This window comes from Mustelus asterias, chromosome 24 (assembly GCF_964213995.1).
Source record: "Mustelus asterias chromosome 24, sMusAst1.hap1.1, whole genome shotgun sequence".
In the NCBI taxonomy this organism is placed as follows: Eukaryota; Metazoa; Chordata; class Chondrichthyes; order Carcharhiniformes; family Triakidae; genus Mustelus; species Mustelus asterias.
Window position 1 is genome coordinate 14530612 of NC_135824.1, and position 26409 is coordinate 14557020.

General features: G+C 46.2%; 1 protein-coding gene across 1 annotated transcript in view; it reads left to right on the forward strand.

Moving 5' to 3' along the window:
- LOC144511044 (NT-3 growth factor receptor-like) overlaps positions 1-26409 on the forward strand; it is an 826965-nt gene that overhangs the window by 401911 nt on the left and 398645 nt on the right. Inside the window, exons 7-8 of the mRNA XM_078241014.1 lie at positions 12247-12388; positions 14264-14563. Coding sequence (XP_078097140.1) covers positions 12247-12388; positions 14264-14563 — 442 coding nt within the window. The remainder of the gene's footprint in view (positions 1-12246; positions 12389-14263; positions 14564-26409) is intronic.

Genomic DNA, 26409 nt, shown 5'->3' on the forward strand with positions numbered 1-26409 from the left:
ATTGCCTGGCACCTCTGTGGTGTGAATGTTATTGTGCCATATAAAATTCACCAGGAATTGATTAAATATTTTGGTGCTGAAAGGCATATTTTGATTTTAAAATCTCATTGCAGAACCAAATAAAAGATTTTGTAGCGCAGGACAGGTTGGAAAGCTGAGGAGATCAGAATGGAATGGTTATAATCTAGCTTGGGCATTAAAAGCCTCCAGTATTTAAAGTTTATTTATTAGTGTCACAAGCAGGCTTACATTAACACTGCAATGAAGTTACTGTGAAAATCCCCGAGTTGCCACACTCCGGCGCCTATTTGGGTACACTGAGGGAGAATTTAGCATGGCCGATGCACTTAACCAGCACGTCTTTCAGACTGCGGGAGGAAACCGGAGCACCCGGAGGAAACGCACGCAGACACGGGGAGAATGTGCAGACTCCGCACAAACAGTGACCCAAGCCGGGAATCAAACCCGGGTCCCTGGTGCTTTGAGGCAGCAGTGCTAACCACTGTGCCACCGTGCCACCCCAAAGCGGGAAAGGGATTACTGAGGAGGGTACAAAAAACAACTTTAGAATTTTGGGGAGGAAGGAGTTGGAGACAGAATTGATTTCTAGACAGTGAAGATGAGAGGAAAACCATGTCAGGCAGACTATGTGGAGCACAGGAACTGAAGAATTCCAAAATGGCAACCGAGTCAGCTTCGAGGGTTTCCCCACATCCTTTCTCAGATACCCCACCGCGCCCACATCACTTGTGAGCAAGGGAATCCCCGGAATTTGAACTCCTGCAGCTTCCACAGGAGCACATTCAGTACAAAAGACTTATGATCGTGTTCTGGACTTGATGAGTGGTAAAAGTGCCCAGGTGCGTGCTTGTGATACAAAGTTGTGAGTATCCCATGGCGCGCTTCTATGGCCAACCACTGATTTGAAGTAATTTATAGAGTTGGGAGTCAGGGTTTTATTTTTAAATCACTCAATAATGAGTTTGCCTTTGAATTATAGGACAGCCTGCGTTTTAATTAGGCTAATTTGCATACATAAATTACTTCTCATTAACATAATTAATACATTTTCCATAATATATACTCTTCATGTATCTTAAGGCCAGGGTTTTTTTTCATTTAATGAAAATTTGCAAACATTTAAAATAATAATGTTATCACAAAGACCTTTCTGCTCCTTATTGATGACAAACTGAATAGTGCGATTATTCTGCTCCCCACTCCCATCCGAGAGCAAGATTCCCTCATCATACACTCTCAAGCCTTCCTGTGTCCATCATCTAGTACCTCATACTAGCTGCTAAAGGCAGGTGATTTGTTTCCACAGCTCTGATAAAGTAAGGGCCTTGTTCACAAGAGTGGGCCAGAGCGCGTAGAAGATAGGAGCAGGAGGAGGCCATTCAGCCCTTCGAGCCTGCTCCACCATTCATTATCATCATGGCTGATCATCCAACTCAATAGCCTGATCCCGCCTTGCCCCCCATATCCTTTGATCTTCTTCACCTCAAGTGCTATATCTAACTGCTTCTTGAAAACACACAATGCGGAATTTTCCTGTCCCACCCACCACGAGAATTGTAGCGGGGTGAGGGGGTGGTGGGGGGGGGCGCATGCAAAGGTCTGTTGACCTTGGGCAGGAATTTTCCGGTCTTGAGGCAAGCGTGGCTGTAAAATCCCACCCACAGTGTTTTGACCTCAATTGCTTTCTGTGGTAGCGAGTTCCACAGACTGATCACTCTCTGGGGTGAAGGAAGTTCTCTTCATCTCAATCCTAAAAGGTTTAGCCCTTAGTCTTAGAGGATGACCCCTGGTTCTGGACATGCCCCGCCATTGGGGGAACATCTTTCGCATTTATCCTGACTAGCACTGTTAGAATTTTATAGGTTTCCATGAGATGTTTTATAGGTTTCTATGAGATGTGGCACAGTGGTTAGCATTGCTGTCTGACTCCACCAGGGAGCCGGGTTCGATTCCCGGCCTGGATCACTCTCTGTGAGGAGTTTGCACATTCTCCCCGTGTCTATGTGGGTTTCCTCCGAGTGCTCTGGTTTCCTCCCACAGTGTGTGATTTCCACTCCATCTGACGAAGGAGCAGCGCTCCGAAAGCTAGTGGCGTTTGCTACCAAATAAACCTGTTGGACTTTAACATGGTGTTGTTAGACTCCTTACTGTGTTCCTCCCACAGTCCAGAGATATACGGTTTAGGTGGATTCACCATGCTAAATTGCCCCTTAGTGTCACGGAGACTAGCGAGGGCAAGTGCATAGGGTCATGGGGATAGAGCCTGGGTGGGATTGTGGTCGGTACAGACCCGATGGGCCGAATGGCCTCCTTCTGCGCTGTAGGTTTCTAAGAACATAAGAACATAAGAACTAGGAGCAGGGGTAGTCCATCTGGCCCCTCGAGCCTGCTCTGCCATTCAATAAGATCATGGCTGATCTTTTTGTGGACTCAACTCCACTTACCCGCCCGCTCATCATAACCCTTAATTCCTTTACTTTTCAAAAATTTATCTATCCTTGCCTTAAAAACATTCAATGAGGTCGCTTCAACTGCTTCACTGAGCAGGGAATTCCACAGATTCACAACCTTTTGTGTGAAGAAGTTCCTCCTCAATTCAGTCCTAAATCTGCTTCCCCTTATTTTAAGGCTATGCCCCCGAGTTCTAGCTTCACCCGCCAGTGGAAACAACTTCCCTGCTTCTATCTTATATGTTTCTATAAGATCTCCCCTCATTCTTCTGAATTCCAATGAGTATAGCCCCAAACTACTCAGTCTCTCCTCATAAGCCAACTCTCTCAACTCCAGAATCAACCTAGTGAATCTCCTCTGCACCCCCTCCAGTGCCAGTATATCCTTTCTCAAGTAAGGAGACCAAAACTGCACACAGTACTCCAGGTGTGGCCTCACCAGCACCTTATACAGCTCACTGTTCTTAAACTCCATCCCTCTAGCAATGAAGGACAAAATTCCATTTGCCTTCTTAATTACCTGCTGCACCTGCAAACCAACTCCTTGAGATTCCTGCACAAGGACACCCAGGTCCCTCTGCACAGCAGCATGCTGCAATTTTTTACCATTTAAATAATAGTCCATTTTGCTGTTATTCCTACCAAAATGGATGACCTCACATTTACCAACATTGTACTCCATCTGCCAGACCCTCGCCCACTCACTTAGACTATCTATATCCCTTTGCAGACTTTCAGCGTCCTCTGCACACTTTGCTCTGCCACCCATCTTAGTGTCATCTGCGAATTTTGACACACTACACTTGGTCCCCAACTCCAAATCATCTATGTATATCGTAAACAATTGCGGTCCCAACTCTGATCCCTGAGGCATACCACTAGTCACTGATCGCCAACCAGAAAAACACCCATTTACTCCCACTCTTTGCATTCTGTTAGTTAACCAACCCTCTATCCATGCTAATACATTACCCGTAACACTGTGCAGCTTTATCTTATGCAGCAGTCTTTGGTGCGGCACCTTGTCAAATGCCTTCTGGGAATCCAGATACACCACATCCACAGGTTCCCCATTGTCCACTGCACATGTAATGTTCTCAAAGAATTCCACCAAATTAGTCAAACATGACCTTCCCTTCATGAACCCATGCTGCCTCTTACCAATGGGACAATTTATATCCATGATTCCATGTCCCCTCATTCTTCTGAACTCTATCGAATACAATCCTAACCGACTCAATCTCTCCTCATATGTCAGTCCTGAATACATGTGAGTAGTCCTGAAGGGTGGTGAATTGAGCCCAAATATGTGCTAGCTGTATGCTGTTGTGATATAATGTGCACATATCTTTGAAGGAGCATGTCTTAAACTGCTGTCAATCATCACCACCTTGACAGGATATGATGTAGTAGTCTCATGACTCATAGCCAGCAGCACTGGTTGAGGTCAGGGATGTGCTCACAGCTACCCATTGAATACGGGACGTGATCTTACTGGCCATTCACGCCATGCTCCCACCGCAGTGAAGTCAGGGAATCTGGCACCAAGCCAAATCTCCATTCACTGCAGCGGGTCGGGAAAATCCCGCCAGTGTGGACAGTCGGAAAATTATGTGTGTATAGTATTATCTTCAACTACAGAACACACTTTATTGTTTCACCAGTCCTTGTGTCTGATTGGTGCATTTACATTTAAGAAAAGAAGAGGGTAACATGTGAGGGCGGCACGGTGGCACAGTGGTTAGCACTGCTGCCTCACAGTGCCAGGGACCTGGGTTCGATTCCAGCCTTGGGTCACTGTCTGTGCGGAGTCTGCATGTTCTCTCCGTGGGTTTTCTCTGGGTGCTCCGGTTTCCTCCCACAGTCCAAAGATGTATGGGTTAGGTGGATTGGCCTGCTCGTTGGTGTCAGGGTGACTAGCTCGGGTAAATGCATGGAGTTATGGAGACAGGGCCTCGGTGGGAGTGTGGTCGCTGCAGCCTCGATGGGCCGAATGGCCTCCTGCTGCACTGTAGGGTTCTATGATTCTATTAGAGCAGTCTCAGGTTGGGTGCCAGCAGCCCTCATGTGTGTAATGGAAGATCTCTGTGAGACCGGGCTGCGGATGTGTGAGATATCTCTTGAGTGAGAAAGGGCTTGAGTGAGAACTGGCTCAGAAAGTGTTTCATAGAATAGAATCATAGAATCCCTACAGTGCAGAAGGAGGCCATTCGGCCCATCGAGTCTGCACCGACCACAATCCCACCCAGGCCCTACTCCCACATATTTTACCCGCTAATCCCTCTAACCTACGCATCTCAGGACTCTAAGGGACAATTTTTTTTTTAAGCTGGCCAATCAACCTAACCCGCACATCTTTGGACTGTGGGAGGAAACCGGAGCACCCGGAGGAAACCCACGCAGACACGAGGAGAATGTGCAAACTCCACACAGACAGTGACCCGAGCCGGGAATCGAACCCGGGACCCTGGAGCTGTGAAGCAGCAGTGCTAACCACTGTGCTACCGTGCCGCCGAGAATAGGTGGTGGGTGTGAGAGAACAAGAACCAATGTCAGAGCAAATCTGGCCTCTGTGACTAACCCTGGAATACATGAAATCTGATCTGAGTGAAATTTAACATGGAGCCTCTGGTGTTCTGTTGCTCCACACTGCAAGAGAGGGATTTAAGATTTGAACGTACTGAGGGCCAGATATAGCATAAAAGCAAGTGAATTATTTAATTTGAAGGGACATAGAAACACAAAAACATAGAAGATAGGAGCAGGAGGAGGCCATTTGCACCTTTGAGCCTGCTCCACCATTCATCACGATCATAGCTGATCATCCAACCCAATAGCCTAATCCTGCTTTCTCCCCATAACCTCTGATCCCATTCTTCCCAAGTGCTATATCCAGCCGTCTCTTGAATACATTACACGGGCACAAAACTAACAAGCGTGAAGCTGTGCATAATCAGTCTTGTCCAGTTCTGAATTCTAATTGGTAATCCTGGTGTCTCTGAATGTATTTCATTCATTTGTGGGACATGGGTGTAGCTGGCTGGCCAGCATTTATTGCGCGTCCCTAGTTGCCCGAGGGCAGTTGAGAGTCAGCCACATTGCTGTGGGTGGCACAGTGGTTAGCACTGCTGCCTCACAGCACCAGGGACCCAGGTTCAATTCCAGCCTTGGTGACTGTGTGGAGTTTGCACATTCTCCCCGTGTCTGCGTGGGTTTCGTCCGGATGCTCCGGTTTCCTCCCACAGTCCAAAGATGTGCAGGGTAGGTGGATTGGCCATGCTAAATTGCCCCTTAATGTCAGGGGGATTAGCAGGATAAATACATGGGGTTGTGGGGATAGGGCTTGGGTGGGATTGTTGTTGGTGCAGACTCAATGTGCCTGAATGGCCTCCTTCTGCACTGTGAATTGCTGTGGTTCTGGAGTCACATGTAGGCTAGGTCGGGTAAGGATGGCAGATTTCCTTCCCTAAAGGACACTAGTGAACCAGATGGATTTTTCTGACAATCTGACAATGATTTCATGGACATTAGGAGATTCTTAATTCCAGATATTTTGTATTCAATTCCGATTCCACAACCTGTTGTGGCGGGATTCGAACCCAGGTCCCCAGGACATTGGCTGAGTTTCTGGATGAATAGTCTAGCGATAATACCACGAGGCCATCACCTCTTCATTAATCAGTAGATTGTGCTCACATATTTCATTCCAGGATTAAAGATCATAATGTAGCCTCTATAATAGTGCTGTCCACATCTGGATGAGAAATTGAACCAAGGTTCCTTCTGCCTGCTCAAGTTGGTGTTAATTAAATGGCGCTTCCTAAAGCAAAAGCTGACTGTGGTTTAAAAGCAATGAATTCCAATCTTTTGAGGCTTCCCCTCATAGTTCCTATCATACTGACCGTGCTGTTCTGATAGGCTAATGTTAAAAAAGGAAGTGCAGGAATAGAGACAAAGTCAAGCTTAGAATTCATTGTTCCCTTCAAGTTTGGACTGCCAATTGGCCAAGAGAAATCTAATGTCAATGATATATCATTTAGACACATGACGATGGTAGATTTGTGGGCAGCACAGTGGCACAGTGGTTAGCACTGCTGCCTCACAGCACCAGGGACCTTGGTTCAATTCCGGCTTTGGGTGACTGTCTGTGTGGACAGTAAGTGGTCTTAGAACACCAGGTTAAAGTCCAACAGGTTTATTTGGTAGCACGAGGTTTTGGAGCAGCACTCAATCATCAGGTGAGTGATGAAGGGGCAGTCTCCGAAAACTCGTGCTACCAAATAAACCTGTTGGACTTTAATCTGGTGTTGTGAGACTACTTACTGTGCCTACCCCAGTCCAACACCGGCAACTCCACATCATGTCTGTGTGGAGTTTGTACACTCTCCCCATGTCTGCGTGAGTTTCCTCCGGTTTCCTCCCACAGTCCAAAGATCTGCGGGTTAGATTGACTGACCATGCTAAATTGCTCCTGAGTGTCAGGGGGATTAGCAGGGGAAATATGCGGGGATAGGGCTGGGCGGGATTGGTGTTGGTGTAAGATCAATGGACCGAATGGCCTCCTTCTGCACTATAGGGATCCTCTGATTCTATTCTATGTTCTATGATTTTATGACATGACTTAGCATTTTTCCAAAAATAAAGACAGAGTAGAAATATAGAACTAAAAAAGATGAATGGAGGCCATCTAACTCATCTGTCGGAATTTTACTGCCTCACCCACCCGAGGCCAATGGAGAATTGGGGCAGGCAAGGCTGTAGAATTCTGGCCATTGTGTCCATACTAACTTTTTACTGGAGCAACGCAAAGCTCCTGTAAAAAGCTGGTATGTCTTCTCTCAGCCTGTGCCTTCCTTTTAAATATTCCTTCAAATATATATGATGTGGCGATGTCGGCGATGGACTAGGGTGAGCACAGTAAGAACTCTCACAACACCAGTTGGCTCACCTGGTGAAGGAGCAGCGCTCTGAAAGCTTGTGATACCAAATAAACCCGTTGGACTTTAACCTGGTGTTGTGAGTTTTCAAATATATACCAAATACTCCTTTCAGAGATTCACCTTGTGCTCTATGGGAACATCAGCATGCCATGTTCCAACAACTCTCCAGAAAAAGAAACATCTACCTTCGCTCTCGGCAACAGTTTTGGCACAAGCGTGTCACAAGTTCATCTCATAGGACGCGAATAACGAATTGCATTGTCTGAGATGTTAGCTGGTTTAACAGTTTGCGGGGAAGACAAGGATGTTAACGCCAACAGAGTGTGTCCTCACCAACTTTGCACATTGAGATTTTAGCCATTCACAACCATTTTATAATAGCCAATCGAATTCCTACAAAGATCAAAAGAAACATAGAAACTAGAAGCAGGAGGAGACCATTCGGCCCTTCGAGCCTGCTCCGCCCTTCATTATGATCATGGCTGATCATCAAATTCAATATCCTGATCCCCCTTTCCTTCCCATATCCCTTGATCCCTTTCGCCCCAAGAGCTATATCTAATTGCTTCTTGAAATCACACAAATATTTTGGCATCAATTACTTTCTGTGGTAGTGAATTCCACACATTCACCACTCTCTGGGTGAAGAAATTTCTCCTCACCTCGGTCCTAAAAGGTTTACCCCTTATCCTCAAACTATGACCCTCTAGTTCTGGATTCCCCTACCATCGGGAACATTCTTTCTGAATCTACTCTGTCTAATCCTGTTAGAATTTTATCAGTTTCTATGAGATCCCCCAGAAACTTGCAGTGGTCATTTTAGAGACAAGTGATTGATAATTTTTGTATTGATTATTCTCCTGCAGCTTTAACACTCCGTCGTACTTGATGGATAACGTTCGCTGTTGAATCCAAGGAGTTTCACTTTTCTTTGTCAATTGGTGTTCATTGAAGAGATAGAGGAGGTCTCTGCAATGACTGCCTTAATGACACAGTGGCACAGTGGTTACCACTGCTGCCTCACAGCGCCAGGGTCACAGGTTCAATTCCAGCCTCGGGTCACTGTCTGTGTGGAGTTTACACATTCTCCCAGTGTCTGCGCGGGTTTCCTCTGGGAGCTCCAGTTTCCTCCCACAGTCCAAAGATGTGCGGGTTATGTTGATTGGCCATGCTAAATTGACCCTACTGTCAGGGGGACTAGCAGGGTAAATGTGTGGGGTTACAGGAGTAGGACCTGGGTGGGATTGTAGGTGGTGTGGACTTGACGGGCCGAATGGTCTCCTTCTGTACTGGAGAGATTCCATGATTCTATGATTTGAGAGCTGAGCGCTCTGAGATTTGGTAAATGACATTTAGAAGTCATGTAGCACCTGCCCTAACATTTGACTTCATCATAAAAAACTGGACTCTAACTGGATCCAGATAGGCATCCTTCTGCATGTTGGAGTGATCACTCCATTTCTCCATTTGTTGTGGTCTTTCACGGAAGTTGTCTAATGAGTCTGGTTGCACAGTGACTTCCTATCTATGCACAATCCTCTCTCTGGGCTGTATCCCTTCTACACTGAAGAGTGAAGCAGAGTCACATTGCAGGACTCGGTATCACTGTCCCCCGTGCAATCATGGAAGTGGATTAGTTGGGCCCCAGTGGAGTCCAAGTAATTACATCTTCTGTACACAGTAGGCACCTGAACGAATGATCAAAAAAAGAATCAAGTGATTATTTGGCACGTTGGGGAGGGAACGGCTGGAATTGCATCAAATCTTCAGAAAGTTTTATCCTTGACAGAGAAAAAACAGCTTCCTGGTGTTCGGATGATGATTTTCAAACTGCCTTTTGTACTAAGTCCCTGGAAATATCGATCCACTCCTTTGGATCTCTTGTCTTCCGAAATACAATGCACACAACAGAGTGCCCTCTGTTGACACTATTGTATTCTTATCAGCTCGAATAACAGGAACCATGTGCTTGTCAAGAAATACCGAAAGACGTGCTGGTTAGGTGCATTGGCCATGCATTGGCATATGATTCTCACTCAGTGTACCTGAACAGGCGCCGGAATGTGGCGACTAGGGGATTTTCACAGTAACTTCATTGCAGTATTAATGTAAGCCTACTTGTGACACTAATAAATAAACTGGTGTCTTTTATTGTTACTGAAGCAGTATAATTGACATCATGGCTGTTTTAATCTGAACTAATGCAGGGTTCTGTGGTTTTAATGTTTTGATGTGTAGAGCTTGTTTTCAGATAATTGCCAGGTCAGGTGATATGACTGGGGACAACTATTATTCTCAGAGCATTTTAGTTTTAGTTTTGGTTTTCAGAATCTGCTTGAAGCTGAGAGAGACAGCAGTGTTGGCCCCCTCACTGGAGTTCATAGAATCGCAGAATCCCTGCAGTGCAGAAGGAGGCCATTCAGCCCATTATGTCTGCACCGACCACAATCCCACCCATGCCCTATCCCCATAACCCCACATATTTACCCTGCGAGTCGCCCTGACAGTAAAGGGCAATTTAGCATGGCCAATCAACCTAACCTGCACATCTTTGGAGTGTGGGAGAAAACAGGAGTACCCGGACACAGAGAGAACATGCAAACTCCACACAGACAGTAACCCGAGACTAGAATTGAACCCAGGTCCCTGATGCTATGAGGCAGCAGTGCTAACCACTGTGCCACCGTGCCACCCACACAGCTTAACCTTTACCAATTACGGAGTTGGATGTTCTGTTGTCTGGGTGGCTGTTTTTTGGAAGCTGCCAGAGACTGGATTTATCTCTCTGATGTTTCCCTGTTTGAAAGATATATCCCTCCCTGAAAGCTGCTGCCAAGTTCACCATGGAGAAATGTTACTCAGCTGGAAATCCGGCATCGCATGAGCATACTTGTTTTGTGTTAACTAGTGCTGGAGAAGGGTGTATGCCTGTGGGATATCGCAATACATTGGAACAACAGAGATAACTAGCTGTTATTAGTTATACTGTGTCACGTTTAGGTCTTGTAATTGATAAAAATTATGCTACATGGGCGGCACGGTGGCACGGTGGTTAGCACAGCTGCCTCAGAGCGCCAGGGACCCAGGTTCGATTCCCGGCTTGGGTCACTCTTTGTGCAGAGTCTGCACGCTCTCCCCGTTTCTGTGTGGGTTTCCTCCGGGTGCTCCGATTTCCTCCCACAGTCCGAAAGACATGTTGGTGAGGTGCATTGGCCATGCTAAATTCTCCCTCAGTGTAACTGAACAGGCGCCGGAGTGTGGCGACGAGGGGATTTTTACAATAACTTGATTGCAGTGTTAATGTGAGCCTACTTGTGACATGACTAAATAAACTTAAAACTTAAGTAAACTTTGTTTGATAAAAGCTTCCTAGTGGGTCACGTGAATCATACCTGGAGTGAAACACCTTATGCTCACCAATGCCAAAATCAAAGGTAAAGCCTAGGGTCTATGCTAACTTCATAAAACAGCTTGGAGTTTCTGGCCTGAGTCTTAACCATGAAAAACATTGCTACCTCCCAGTATAAGATTCAGCAGACTTGTCATGCAGAAGATACAACCTTGCAATGGGCTGCAGAAGGAAAGGTGGTGGGGAGTGAGGGCAGGCACAGGATCACTAAGGAAAAGAGATGGAAAATCCAAACAGGAATGCGGAGATGATGAGCTCAAGCACTTGCTGGGTGTCCGACTGCGAATGGCATCCGGCTTCTTTTTAAATGTTCATTTTATGAGTTGAACCAGTCTTTATCGCCTGTCCCTAACTGCCCTCCATTTCAGAGGGCATTTGAGAATCAACCACATCGATGTGGATTTGGATTCACATGTAGGCCAGACCTGATAAGAACAGCAGATTTCCTTCCCTAAAAGGACATTAGTGAACCAGATGGGATTTTACAACAATTTGACAATGGTTTCATGGTCATCATTAGACTTTTGGGGCGGCACGGTAGCACAGTGGTTAGCACTGCTGCCTCACAGCTCCAGGGACCTGGGTTCGATTCCCGGCTTGGGTCACTGTCTGTGTGGAGTTTGCACATTCTCCTCATGTCATGGGTTTCCTCTGGGTGCTCCGGTTTCCTCCCACAGTCCAAAGATGTGCAGGTTAGGTTGATTGGCCATGCTTAAAAAAAAAATTGCCCTTAGTGTCCTGAGATGCGTAGGTTAGAGGGATTAATGGGTAAAATATGTAGGGATATGGCAGTAGGGCCTGGGTGGGATTGTGGTTGGTGCAGACTCGATGGGCCGAATGGCCTCTTTCTGTACTGTAGGGATTCTATGCTGTTCTATGCTGTTTTCATTCCTATTTTTATTGAATTCAAATTCCGCCATCTGCCATGGTGGGATTCGAACCCAGGTCCCCAGATCATTCACTTGGGTCTCTGGATTATGAGTCCAGTGACAGTACCGCTATGCCACCACCTCCCCCAGAATGGTCCTCTGTGTAGGCTGGCATGGGTGAGGAGTAATGCATTGTGGAGGAGGCCCAATAGGAGTGTGATATTAACTTGCCTCATTCAACGCAGTCTCAAGTGTTCCTCAGAATATCTTCGGCTCAATTCGAGAGGCTGATTTTTCTAAAATGAGTCTAACTTGCGAATCTGGAAAAAAAAGGACAAGTGACTCTCTGATGGAGAAACGTCGCATGAATTTTTTATTTGTATCGGAGGCAAACTGTGGGGGAACGTGACAACTCGACCCAAGGCGTCATTTCCTGTAGTTCTTCATCCTCAATAATTACTCCCAGCGATTGCCTGGATTTTCTGGATTTCCTGTGCTTTCCTTGTGAGGTCAGGCAGGAATTCTTAATGTTGTTTATTCTCTTTCTCTCTTGCCAGACCAATAATAATCTGACAACCATCTCCGCGGTGAACCTCACGCTGTTTAATGTTGATCAGGAGGATAATGGAAAGCTGTTGACATGCATCGCAGAGAACGTAGTGGGGATGACAAACGCCTCAGTGATGTTACACGTTTACTGTAAGTACATTTTCAATCGCAGCTTATTCCTGTATATGGGCACAGACCAAGTTCTAAAATTCAGTGTTGAGCTTGAGGAGTGAAATGATTGAATCTAGATGGGAGATGTTTCAGGTATCATAGAATCATTGAATCCCGACAGTGCAGAAGGAGCCCATGTGGCCCATTGAGTCTGCACCGACCACAATCCCACCCAGGTCCTATCCCCACAACCGCTCCCCCCTTATTTACCCTGCTAATCCTCCTGACACTAAGGGACAATTTAGCGTGGCCAATCAACCTAACATGCACATCTTTGAACTGGGGAGGTAAACGGAGCACACAGAGGAAACCCACGCAGACACGAGGAAAATGCGCAAAGTCCACACAGACTTTACCCAAGTTACCCAAGACCAGAATAGAACCTGGACCCCTGGCGCTGTGCGGCAGCAGTGCTAACTACTGTGCCACCGTGCCGGTGTACTTGAAGGGGGGTAAGATTTACAGGGCTACGGGGAAAGGGCAGCAGAACACTGCATAGCTCTTTCAAAGAGCTAACACAGGCATGATGGACCAAATGGCCTCCTTCTATCCTGTATGATTCAGTGGTCATGATTTTGTTAAGGCTTTGGCCCTCAGCCCACTGATAGATGGGCCTTTTTTCAACATCTTTTTCAAAGGTAGTCCCTCGGGGTCAAGGGTGACTTGCTTCCACACCGGCAAACAATGAGTTAACCAGGTGATTGAGGAATCCAAATTGTGACCCATAGTCTATGTCACAAGTAAGGTAGACAGTGATTGGAGGAGTGGGAGGGTGGGGTGTCCAGGTTGCCAGGCGCTCCTTTTGCTGTCGACCTTTAGTTTCAGCTTTCTCTCAGTGATGCAACTCAAGGTGTTCAACTCCTTCCCGGACACTTTGCCTCCAACTCAGGCAGTCGTGGGCCAGGGATTCACAGGTGTCAGTGGGGAGGTTGTACTTTTTCAAGGAGGCTTTGAAGACTCCCTCAAGCGTTTCCTCTTCCCTCCTGGGGCTTGCTTGCCATGTTGAAACTCTAAGCAGAGCGCTTGTTTCGGGAGTCCCGTGTCAGGCATGTGGATGATGTGGCCCCGCCCAGCGGAGCTGATCAAATGCGGTCAATGCTTCAACGCTGGGGACGTTAGCCTGAGTGGGAACACTGACAAGGAATGAAGGGCTCATCCCGAGATGGTCTTGAACCACCAACCTTTCAGTTAACAGCTGAACACACTAACCAATCGCAGAAACTGATATCACCCAAATTTAAATTCCACCAGCTACCATGGTGGGATTTGAGCAGATATCACAAGAGCATTTGTCTGAGACTCTGGATTATAGAATCCCTACAGTGCAGAAGAGGCCATTCGGTCCATCGGGTCTGCACTGACTCTGACAGAATATTTTACCCAGGTCCTCTCCCACGCCCTATAGCTGTAACCCCATACATTTTACCATGGCTAATCCATCCAACCTACCATCTTGGGCCATTAAGGAACAACTTAGCATGGCCAATCCACCTAACCTACACATCTTTGGACTGTGAGAGGGGCCTGGAGCACCCGGAGGAAACCCACGCAGACATGGGGAGAATGTGTAAACTCCACACAGACAGTAACCTGAGGCCGGAATTGAACCTGCGTCCCTGGCGCTGTGAGGCAGCAGTGCTAACCACTGTGCTACCGTGCTGCTCATTACGAGTAAAGTGATATTATCACAATGCAATCATCTCCCCACGAGCCTTAGTGATGATCAGACAGTGCAGCTATTGTCAGGGGAAATGCAGTCATGGGTTGCAGGCACTGTACCAACCCCTCACTGAAGAGTTTCTGAACTGTAATGAGCTTATGTGCTGTTTTTTTTGTCGCTTTTTGCACTTACAGTTCCTCCCGATATTAAGGAGTTAACAGAACCCGAACAGCGTCACATGCACTGCATTCAGTTCACCGTCTACGGCAACCCGTTGCCCACCATTCACTGGCTGCACCGGGGCCACCGGCTGAATGAGACTGACTACATCAAAACCAAGGTGTACGAGGAGTCCACAGACTGGCTTCATGGCTGCTTACTCTTTGACAAACCCACCCATTATAACAATGGGAACTACACCCTTGTGGCTGAAAACGACTTGGGAACTGACACGGAGACTGTCTACGCACATTTTCTGGGCATCCCATTTCCCGGTACGTATCCTGGCTGTTTTCATTTTACCCCCTGGGACATAGACACAGGCCAAGACACCAGGCCAACTTAGACTTGGCCATTGAGGCTCATAAAGATAGAGAAGAGACTGCTTCCCATTGGTCCATCAGGGCCATTGTTGCATAACAGACCCGTCTCAACCCGTAAGTCGATCAACTGTGAGCTTGATCATAGAAACCCCACAGTGCAGAAGGAGGCCATTCTGCCCATCGGGTCAGCACCAACAACAATCCCACCCAGGCCCCATCCCCGTAACTCCACCCCGCTAATCCCTTTAACCTACACATCTTGGGACACTGAGGGGCAATTTAGCATGACCAATGCATCTAACCCGCATGTCTTTGGACTGTAGAAGGAAACCAGAGCACCATGAGGAAACCCACACAGACACGGGGAGAACGTACAAACACCATACAGGCAGTGACCCAAGCTGGGAATCGATCCCAGGTCTCCGGAGCTGTGAGACAGCAGTGCTAACCACTGTGTCACCGCGCCGCCCCGGGGTGGATCTGGAAGGAAAGTAATCTTTTCAAAGCCTGTCTTCAGAAAGATAGTAAGAAGTCTCACAACACCAGGTTAAAATCCAACAGGTTTATTTGGTAGCATGAGCTTACGGAGCGCTGCTCCGTTATCAGGTGAGCCTGCGGTGTCAGTGGTAGCCATGACGTGGAGATGCCGGCGTTAAACTGGGGTAGGCACAGTAAGAAGTCTCACAACACCAGGTCAAAGTCCAACAGGTTTATTTGGTAGCACGAACTTTTTGAGCGCTGCTCCTTCATCAGGTGTTGTGAGACTTCTTACTGTGCCTACCCCGTCCACGCCCGCATCTCCACTTCAGAAAAATAGATAGGGTTTTGTGTTACTGCAGGAAAGGTTAGAGCAGTGGTTCCCAAAGGGTGCGGTGTGCCACATTGGTGCGGCAAGAGAGGATGACAAGTGTGGCGGGAAGATTCAAGGACAATCAAAGAAACATTTAAACATGGATTAGATATTTCTCCAAAGTGATTGTTTTATACTTTCTGGATGTCCCATGATCATATTATAAAGTAGTTGTGTTCTATGTTATGAATCAAGCACTGCTCGGAGTTGGTTTTTTTTTAATGTATTTCTTATCAATATAAAATTCGGTGTGGCGTGAGCAAATTTTTATTCTGAAAGTGCGGCCCAGTGAAAAAAGTTTGGGAACCACTGGGTTAGAGCAACAGGTGAGTCTGCAGGTAGTAAAACATAGCAGGACACATTGTGATCAGTTTTAACATAGATTTCTACTAGAAATTGCAAATTCGGTCCAGTCATCCTGAGTCTATAATAATTTCAGTGTGAAAATCCTTTCTTTTCTAGTGGAAGAATAATTAAAACCAATTTTCTGCACATCATGAACAATTATTCAAAAAGATGCCATAGCCTTAATGAGATTGTTAAAGTAATATGATTTATAAAGGGAATTTCGTGGTATTTTTCATATTCAGGGTTTATCTTGTTGCCTTAGCTATTAGGGCTAACTGGTGCTATTGGAATTTTCTTTTCATTCATTCGTGGGACATGGGCATCGCTGGCTGGCCAGCACATGTTGCCCATCCCTAATTGCCCTTTAGAAGGTGGTGGTGAGCTGCCTTCTTGAACAACTGAGTGTCTTGCCAGGCCATTTCAGAGGGCAGTTGAGAGTCAACCACATTGCTATGGCTCTGGAGTCACATGTAGGCCAGACCAGGTAAGGATGGCAGATTTCCTTCCCTAAAGGACAGTAATGAACCAGATAGTTTTTTCCGATAATCGACAATGGTTTCTTGGTCATCAGTAGATTCTTTATTCCAGATTTTTTTTATTGTTGAATTCAAATTCGACCATCTGCTGTAGCAGGATTTGAACTCAGGTCCCCAGAACATTAGCTGAGTTTCTGGATTAATTGTCCAGTGATAATACCACTGGGCCATCACCTCCCCAAATGCAACCTGGAGTGTAACAAACCAAGATTTTCTGGTAGCGCGAGCTTTTGGAGCGCTGCCCTTCATCAGGCGAATGCCTCTGTAGATGTCTGTTGCGATCAAGGGGCAGTGCTCTGAAAGCTCGTGCTACCAAATAAACCTGTTGGACTTTAACCTGGTGTGGTGAGACTTCTTACTGTGCCCACCCTAGTCCAACGCTGACATCACCACATCAAGATTTTCTGATCAGATCTTGGACTCTGCTTGTAGGGACGGTCAATGGAAAGAGATTAGTTCTAATAGTTTGTTGGGGAATGCCTAGAGACCAAAGTATCTGTACTCCCAGGGGATTTGCAGATGTGTAACATGTATGTCTGAGATCTGATCAGTTTTTAAATGTTAAGGTTCTGTGTTCTGAATTAGAACATAGAACATAGAACAGTACAGCACAGCACAGGCCCTTCGGCCCACGATGTTGTGCCGAGCTTTATCTGAAACCAAGATCAAGCTATCCCACTCCCTATCATCCTGGTGTGCTCCATGTGCCTATCCAATAACCGCTTAAATGTTCCTAAAGTGTCTGACTCCACTATCACTGCAGGCAGTCCATTCCACACCCCAACCACTCTCTGCGTAAAGAACCTACCTCTGAAATCCTTCCCATATCTCCCACCACGAACCCTATAGTTATGCCCCCTTGTAATAGCTCCATCCACCCGAGGAAATAGTCTTTGAACGTTCACTCTATCTATCCCCTTCATCATTTTATAAACCTCTATTAAGTCTCCCCTCAGCCTCCTCCGCTCCAGAGAGAACAGCCCTAGCTCCCTCAACCTTTCCTCATAAGACCTACCCTCCAAACCAGGCAGCATCCTGGTAAATCTCCTCTGCACTCTTTCCAGTGCTTCCACATCCTTCTTATAGTGAGGTGACCAGAACTGCACACAATATTCCAAATGTGGTCTCACCAAGGTCCTGTACAGTTGCAGCATAACCCCACGGCTCTTAAACTCCAACCCCCTGTTAATAAAAGCTAACACACTATAGGCCTTCTTCACAGCTCTATCCACTTGAGTGGCAACCTTTAGAGATCTGTGGATATGGACCCCAAGATCTCTCTGTTCCTCCACAGTCTTCAGAACCCTACCTTTGACCCTGTAATCCACATTTAAATTAGTCCTACCAAAATGAATCACCTCACATTTATCAGGGTTAAACTCCATTTGCCATTTTTCAGCCCAACTTTGCATCCTATCTATGTCTCTTTGCAGCCTACAACAGCCCTCCACCTCATCCACTACTCCAACAATCTTGGTGTCATCAGCAAATTTACTGATCCACCCTTCAGCCCCCTCCTCTAAGTCATTAATAAAAATCACAAAGAGCAGAGGACCAAGCACTGATCCCTGTGGCACTCCGCTAGCAACCTGTCTCCAATCCGAAAATTTTCTATCCACCACCACCCTCTGTCTTCGATCAGATAGCCAGTTACCTATCCAATCGGCCAACTTTCCCTCTATCCCACACCTCCTCACTTTCATCATAAGCCGACCATGGGGGACCTTATCAAACGCCTTACTAAAATCCATGTATATGACATCAACTGCCCTACCTTCATCAACACACTTAGTTACCTCCTCAAAAAATTCAATCAAATTTGTGAGGCATGACTTGCCCTTCATGAATCCGTGCTGACTATCCCGGATTAATCCGCATCTTTCTAAATGGTCGTAAATCCCATCCCTAAGGACCTTTTCCATCAATTTACCAACCACCGAAGTAAGACTAACCGGTCTATAATTACCAGGGTCATTTCTATTCCCTTTCTTAAACAGAGGAACAACATTCGCCATTCTCCAGTCCTCTGGCACCATCCCCGTGGACAGCGAGGACTCAAAGATCAAATCCAAAGGCTCTGCAATCTCATCCCTTGCCTCCCAAAGAATCCTAGGATATATTTCATCAGGCCCAGGGGACTTATCGACCTTCAGTTTATTCAAAACTGCCAGGACATCCTCCCGCCGAACATCTATTTCCTCCAGCCTATTAGCCTGTAACACCTTCTCTTCCTCAAAAACATGGCCCCTCTCCTTGGTGAACACTGAAGAAAAGTATTCATTCATCACCTCGCCTATCCCTACTGACTCCATACACAAGTTCCCACTACTGTCCTTGACCGGCCCTAACCTCACCCTGGTCATTCTTTTATTCCTCACATAAGAGTAAAAAGCCTTGGAGTTTTCCTTGATCCGACCCGCCAAGGACTTCTCACGTCCCCTCCTAGCTCTCCTAAGCCCCTTTTTCAGCTCGTTCCTTGCTAACTTGTAACCCTCAATCGAGCCATCTGAACCTTGTTTCCTCATCCCTACATAAGCTTCCCTCTTCCTTTTCACAAGACATTCCACCTCTTTCGTGAACCATGGTTCCCTCACTCGGCCATTTCCTCCCTGCCTGACAGGGACATACCTATCAAGGACACCCAGTATTTGTTCCTTGAAAAAGTTCCACTTTTCATTAGTGCCTTTCCCTGACAGTTTCTGTTCCCAACTTATGCCCCCTAATTCTTGCCTAATCGCATCATAATTACCTCTGCCCCAATTGTAAACCTTGCCCTGCCGTAGGGCCCTATCCCTCTCCATTGCAATAACAAAAGACACCGAATTGTGGTCACTATCTCCAAAGCGCTCTCCCACAACCAAATCTAACACTTGGCCCGGTTCATTTCCCAGTACCAAATCTAATGTGGCCTCACCTCTTGTCGGCCTATCCACATATTGTGTCAGGAAACCCTCCTGCACACACTGCACAAAAACTGCCCCATCTGAACTATTTGACCTACAAAGGTTCCAATCAATATTTGGAAAGCTAAAGTCCCCCATGACAACTACCCTGTGACCCCCACACATATCCATAATCTGCTTAGCAATTTCTTCCTCCACATCTCTATTACTATTTGGGGGCCTATAGTAAACTCCTAACAACGTGACCGCTCCTTTCCTATTTCTAACCTCAGCCCATATTACCTCAGTGTGCAGATCCCCCTCGAAGTGCCTTTCCGCTGCCGTTAAACTATCCTTGATTAACAATGCTACTCCTCCACCTCTTTTACCAGCTTCCCTACACTTACTGAAACATCTATACCCCGGAACGTCCAACAACCATTCCTGTCCTTGTTCTACCCACGTCTCCGTAATGGCCACAACATCGTAGTCCCAAGTACCAATCCACGCCCCAAGTTCATCTACCTTGTTCCGGATGCTCCTTGCATTGAAGTAGACACACTTCAACCCACCTTCCTGTCTACCGGTACCCACCCTGGACCCTGATACCTTCCCCAATACCTCACCACCCTCACCTACTTCTGGACTACAACTCCTTTTCCCACTCCCCTGACAAATTAGTTTAAACCCCCCTGAATTTGAAGTTATTTTGGAATTTGTTGGTGAGCCAAGTTTACCTTCCATCACATTTTTCACCAAACAAAAACTAACAAGAACAGAATGTTTCAATGAATTATTTTTGAATTATTGTTTGATACATGGAATACTATTTCTTCAATTGCTGATGACACAAAGGTAGGCCGGAAAGTAAGTGGTGAAAGAGGACATAAAGAGGCCAAAAATGGATATCATAGAATCCCTACAGTGCAAAAAGGGGCCATTCGGCCCATCGAGTCTGCGCTGACAACAATCCCACCCAGGCCCTATCCCCACTTAGTTACACTGCTAATCCCTCTAACCTATCACATCCCGGGACACTAAGGGTTAATTTAGCATGTCCAATCAACCTAACCCACACATCTTTGGACTGTGGGAGGAAACTGGAGCACCCAGAGGAAGCCCACGCAGACACAGTGAGAATGTGCCGACTCCGCACAGGCGGTGACCCAAGTCGGGAATTGAACCTGAGTCCCTGGAGTTGTGAGGTAGCAGTGCTAATCATTGTGCCACCGTGCCCTCCCACAATCGATGGGTTAAGTCAGCGGGCAAGCATCTGGCAAATGGAGTAGAATGTGGGAAAATATGAAATGGTCCATTTTGGCTGAAAAAAAATTAAAAAGAAGCATATTAATTAAATGGTGAGAGCTGTGACATGCAGAGGGATCTGGGTGTCCTAGTGCCTGAATCACAAAAGCCCAGTATGCCAGTATAAGAGGTTGTGTAATCAGGAAAGCTAATAGAATGTGATTATTTATTATAAGGGGAATGGAAGAATGAAGTTATGCTTCAGTTATATGAGGCATTGATGAGACCACACCTGGGGTACTGTGTACAGTATTGCTTTCCTTATTTAAGGAAGGATGTAAATGCATTAGAAGCAGAGGAGATTGATTAGACTAATGTCTGGAATAGGTGGGCTGTTCTATAAGGAAAGGTTGGACAGGCTGGGCTAGAATACACTAGAGTTTAGAAGAGTCAGAGGTGGTGTGATTGAAAGCGATAAGATCCTGAGGGGTTTGGACAGGGTGGATGTGGAGAGGATGTTTGCTCTTGTGGGAGAATCTAAAGCAAAAGGCTATTAAAAAAATAGGGGCTGGAATTTTCCGTCCTTTCACGCCCCAACACTGCTGCAAGCAAGGATGGAGAGTTTGGCATTCAGTCAAATCTCCGTTCACTGCGGAGGGACCAGAGAATCTCGCTGACGTGAACGGCTGCTAACTTCTGTCCAAGGAGTCACACATTTGAGACAGATGAGGAGAAATGTTTTCTCTCAGAGGGTTTTGAGTCTCTGGAACTCTCTTCCTCAAAAGTCAGTAGAAATGGAGTCTTTCATCATTTTTAAGGCAGAGGTAGAGAGATTGATAAGCAAGAGACTGAAAGGTTTTTGGGGGTAGGTGGGAATGTGGAGTTCAGCTTACAATCCGATCAGCCATGATCTTATTGAATGGCGGAGCAGGCTTGAGGGGCCGAGTGGCCTCTTCCTGCTTCTAATTCGTATGTTAGACAGCATTTTTATGCAGTGGGCTTTTCCAAATCTTACTTGGAACTACTAAAGATATTGCAATGTACTTATAACACAGGAATGTAATGTATAAATGTGCATGGATGCAGAGCACACTGATACCCCAGGGGTGAGTGTATGTGTGTATTTATACAGCCCAAGCGCATGGTGTACACTTATCAGTGTACAGAGCAGCGGGATGCTGGTAGGCACTATGTTGTGTTGAATGATGCATAATCAACTGGGTTGGACTTGAAATCAATCAGTAAAATGATTAGAAGCTATCGCACAGTTGCATAATTGCATTCCCTTCCTACATGATCCGGTCTGTGTATTTTTTAATCTTGCCGAATGCCTGAAGTAAGGTTCTATGAGTTCCTTTTAATTTCCTGTCAGGGAGATATAATGTATCACGCTTCAGTATCTGCGGTGCTAGTAAATGCAGTGCTAGTGAACTCCATTTACTGAACGTGTAACTTTCATCAACACTGCTCTAGCTTGAGCACAAGCTGCAGAAATGTTTTCCCTGATAGTCTCTGTGGGTTTGTCTCTAATTGGTTCTAGATGACTTGCTTCACATTTTTACTGAGTCATTAACAGACCCTTCACCTCGACGGTAAGGCTTCATTACTCGTGGCTCAGATTGGCGTTGTCAAAAAGCCGTTTGCATATGCAGCACCTCGTTACACTGTCTGGCAGTAAACTGAGTGTCACGGCCAGGAGAGAGCACCTTACACCCACACATGCACATCCTCCCGCTGATCATAGAGTATTGAGATTGTAGGTTTGATTTGATTTGATTTATTATTTCAGATGTATTGGGATAAGGTGGAAAGTATTGTTTCTTGTGCGCTCCACAGTCAAAACATACTGTTCATAGAGTACATGGGAGAAGGAAAGGAGAGGGTGCAGGATATAGTGTTGCAGTTACAGGTAGGGTGAAGAGAAAGATCAACTTAATATACGATAGGACCATTCAAAAGTCTGATGGGAAGAAGCTGTTCTTGAGTCAGTTGGTAAGCGCTTTCAGACTTTTGTATCTTTTACCCAATGGAAGAAGATGGAAGAGAGTATGTCCGGGGTGCGTGAGATCCTTGATTATGCTGATTTGATTTGATTGGATTTGATTTGTCACATATATGAGTGTACAGTGAAAAGCATTGTTTCTTGCATGCTATACAGACAAAGCATACCGTTCATAGAGAAGGAAAGGAGAGAGTGCAGAATGTAGTGTTACAGTCATAGCTAGGGTGATCAGCTTAGTGTGGGGTAGGTCCATTCAAAAGCTGTTCTTGAGTTGGTTGGTACTTGACCTCAGACTTTTGTATTTTTTTATCAATGGAAGAAGGTGGAAGAGAGAGTGTCCGGGGTGAGTGGGGTCCTTAATTATGCTGGCTCTTTTTCCGAGGCAACGGAAAGTGCAGATGGAGTCAATGGATGGGAGGTGGTTTGTGTGATGGATGGTGCCTGCAATCTCTGTATGAGTGAGCTGACTCTTGTTAGTTGATACATTAACTGAGATAGAAACGTAGAAAACAGGGGGAAGGAGTAGGCCATTCAGCCTTTCGAGCCTGCTCTGCCCTTCAGTATGATCATGGCTGATCCTCTATCTCAACACCATTCACCTGCGCTCTCCCCCTGACACCCGTAGAGTCGAGAAATCTATCTATTTCCTTGTTAAATATATTCCGTGTCACAGCCTTCTGTGGTAGAGAATTCCACCACTTTCAGAAGTTTCTCCTCATCTCAGTCCTAAATGACCCCATGTCCTGAGACTGTGGCACTTTGTTCTAGACCCTCCTCCAACAGACCACTCCACCCCTTGTCTGAACCCTTTTTAAATGGGCTTGACACTGTTTTGGGGCTATTGTCCACACAGTGCCAAAACAAAGCAGTTTAACCATTTCCTCCAGGAATATCTCGCTGCTCCCATCTGAAGCCAGGCGCCCTAAAGTTACACTCACATTTGCGCCCCCGTAAGTTAGAAATTACAGCTACATCCTGCTATCTACAAAGGCCTCAGGAGTCCAAAGCAGGAAGCAGAGCAGCAGCCACAGTATGAAGCACCTCACATGGGTCAGACAGGTTACGGAGATGCTCCATCCAGTGGAGATTGAGTGGTGCTTACATGCCTTTCCCAACTCCAACCTAACAGGCGGTCATTAGGATGCCAATATATCCCGAACTTCATTTTTCCATCATCAGTTTTTTTTCTACATAAGAACATAAGAAATAGGAGCAGGGGTAGACCACAAGGCCCAAGCTAGCCCTGCCACTCAGTATGCTGATGGCTGATCTTCCTCAACTCCACTTTCTTGCCCACTCCCCATATCCTTTGATTCCCTGAGGGACCAAAAGCCTGTTCATCTCGGCTTTAAATGTGTTCAACGATGGAGCATCCACAATCCTCTGGGGTAGAGAATTCCAAAGGTTCACAACCCTTTGAGTGAACGGATTTCTCCTCATGTCAGTCCTAAATGATCATAGAATCCCTACAGTGCAGAAGGAGTCTGCGCCGATCGCTGTCCCACCCAGTCCCTATTCCCATAACCCCATGCATTTACCCTAGCTAGTCGCCCTGACACTAAGGGGCAATTTCGCATGGCCAATCCACCTAACCCGCACATCCCGGAGGAAACCCACAGCAGACACAGGTAGCGGAATTTTACCACCTCGCCCGCCCGAGGCTCGTAAGATCCTGCCCGAGGCCAGCGGGGAATGCCATTCTGTGAACCTTGCCCGCCCCTGCTCCAGGGCAGGCGTGCCAGGAAAATTCTGGCTGGGGGAAAATGTGCAAACTCCACACAGACTGTGACCCAAGCCGGAAATCGAACCTGGGTCCCTGGTGCTGTGAGGCAGCAGTGCTAACCACTGTGCTGCCCCTTATCCTGAGACTGTGTCCACCTACCCGCGTGTCCGAGATTTCCCGTCAGGAAAAGCAACCTCACTGTCTACCCTGGTCAGCGCCTTCAGAATCTCTAATGTTTCCACGTCAAGCCTTGACACAGGAACCGTCTGTTTGAAAGGGTTTCCGCTGAATGACTGAGGGATGCATTGTTGAGCATTTGTCGTGGAAAGATTCCTGCAAATTTCTCTGCTTTCCTCCCCTCTGAAAGTACAGACTTTGTGAATTGGTTGCCACCACAAGTACATCTTTGCATTCACAATGAACAGCACAAAGCCAGATTATCTGATCTAATTTTAGTGCCGTTTGTGGACACATTTGCCACTATATTTCCCCATCTACCATCTGCGCTTCTTTTGCATGTGCTGGCAACACAGCGTCATCGACTAACTTACATTTTTGTACATTTATACTTCACACCTGGTCAATCTATGCACATTTCTGGTCACCTCACTATAGGAAGGATGTGGAAAAGATTGAAAGGGTGCAGAGGAGATTTACAAGGATGTTGCCTGGGTTGAGTGGCATGCCTTATGAGGATAGGCTGAGGGAGCTCGGTCTTTTCTCCTTGGAGAGACGAAGGATGAGAGGAGACCTAATAGAGGTGTATAAGATGTTGAGAGGCATAGATCGAGTGGACTCTCAGAGGCTTTTTCCCAGGGTGGAAATGTCTGCTACGAGAGGACACAGGTTTAGGGTGCTGGGGGGTAGGAGATGTTAGGGGTAAGTTTTTCACACAGAGGGTGGTGGGCGAGTGGAATCGGCTGCCGTCAGTGGTGGTGGAGGCGAACTCAATAGGGTCTTTTAAGAGACTCCTGGATGAGTACATGGAGCTTAATAGGATGGAGGGTTATAGGTAGGTCTAGAAGGTAGAGATGTGTTCGGCACAACTTGTGGGGCCGAAGGGCCTGTTTGTGCTGTAGTTTTTCTACGTTTCTATGTTCTATGTTTCTATTACACATGTGTGCCCCGGAGGACACTTGCTCTCTATGTTATGCATGCTCTGTGTATGTGCAATATGTGTATTGGATGTATGCTACACAGAAACATAGAAACTAGAAGTAGGAGTAGGCCATTCAGCCCTTCGAGCCTACTCCGCCATTCCTTAAGATCCTGGCTGATCATCGAATTCAATATCCTGATCCCCCTTCCCCCCATATCCCTTGATCCCTTTAGCCCCAAGAGCAATATCTAATTTATTCTTGAAATGAGACAACATTTTGGCCTCAACTAGTTTCTGTGGTAGTGAATTCCACACATTCACCACCTTCTGGGTGAAGAAATTTCTCCTCACCTCAGTCCTAAAAGGTTTATCCCTTATCCTCAAACTATGACCCTTTAGTTCTGGACCCCCTCACCATCGGGAACATTCTTTCTGAATCTACCCTGTCCAATCCAGTTAGAATTTTATAAGTTTCTATGAGAAATATGATTGAGATAAATGCTGCGGTTGCAATTTCTAGACTTGCCCTAGTTCCAGGCACATTTCAGGAAACTACGAACAGCAAGAAGTGAAAGTTTTCTTTCCTTAAGTGAACCGAAAGAAAAATATTCACTAATTATCCATTAATGTTGCAAATTGCTGTTTGATTTTTTTTTACTATATACCTGCTAATTTTTGAATTATAATTTTGAAATGAACCCAAGCGCTGCTGACAAATCCTCATTAAAGTGAGTTTCAGGCAGGAAACAACTTATTTACAAGATAATGATGTCAGTTTCATGACTCGCCTAATTAAGCGATTTAGCGGGGAGATCGAAGGAACTACAAGATTGTGAGAGGCATGGACAGAGTCAGAAGCTTTTTCCCAGGATGGAAGAATCAATTACTAGGGGGCATAGGTTTAAGGTGCAAGGGGCAAGGTTTAAAAGAGATGTACGAGGCAGATATTTTTACACAGAGGGTGGTGGGTGCCTGGAACTCATTGCCGGGGGAGGTAGTGGAAGGGGATACGGTAGTGACTTTTAAGGGGCGTCTTGACAAGTGCATGAATAGGATGGAAATGGAGGGATATGGTCCCCGGAAGGGTAGGGGGTTTTAGTTCAGTCGGGCAGC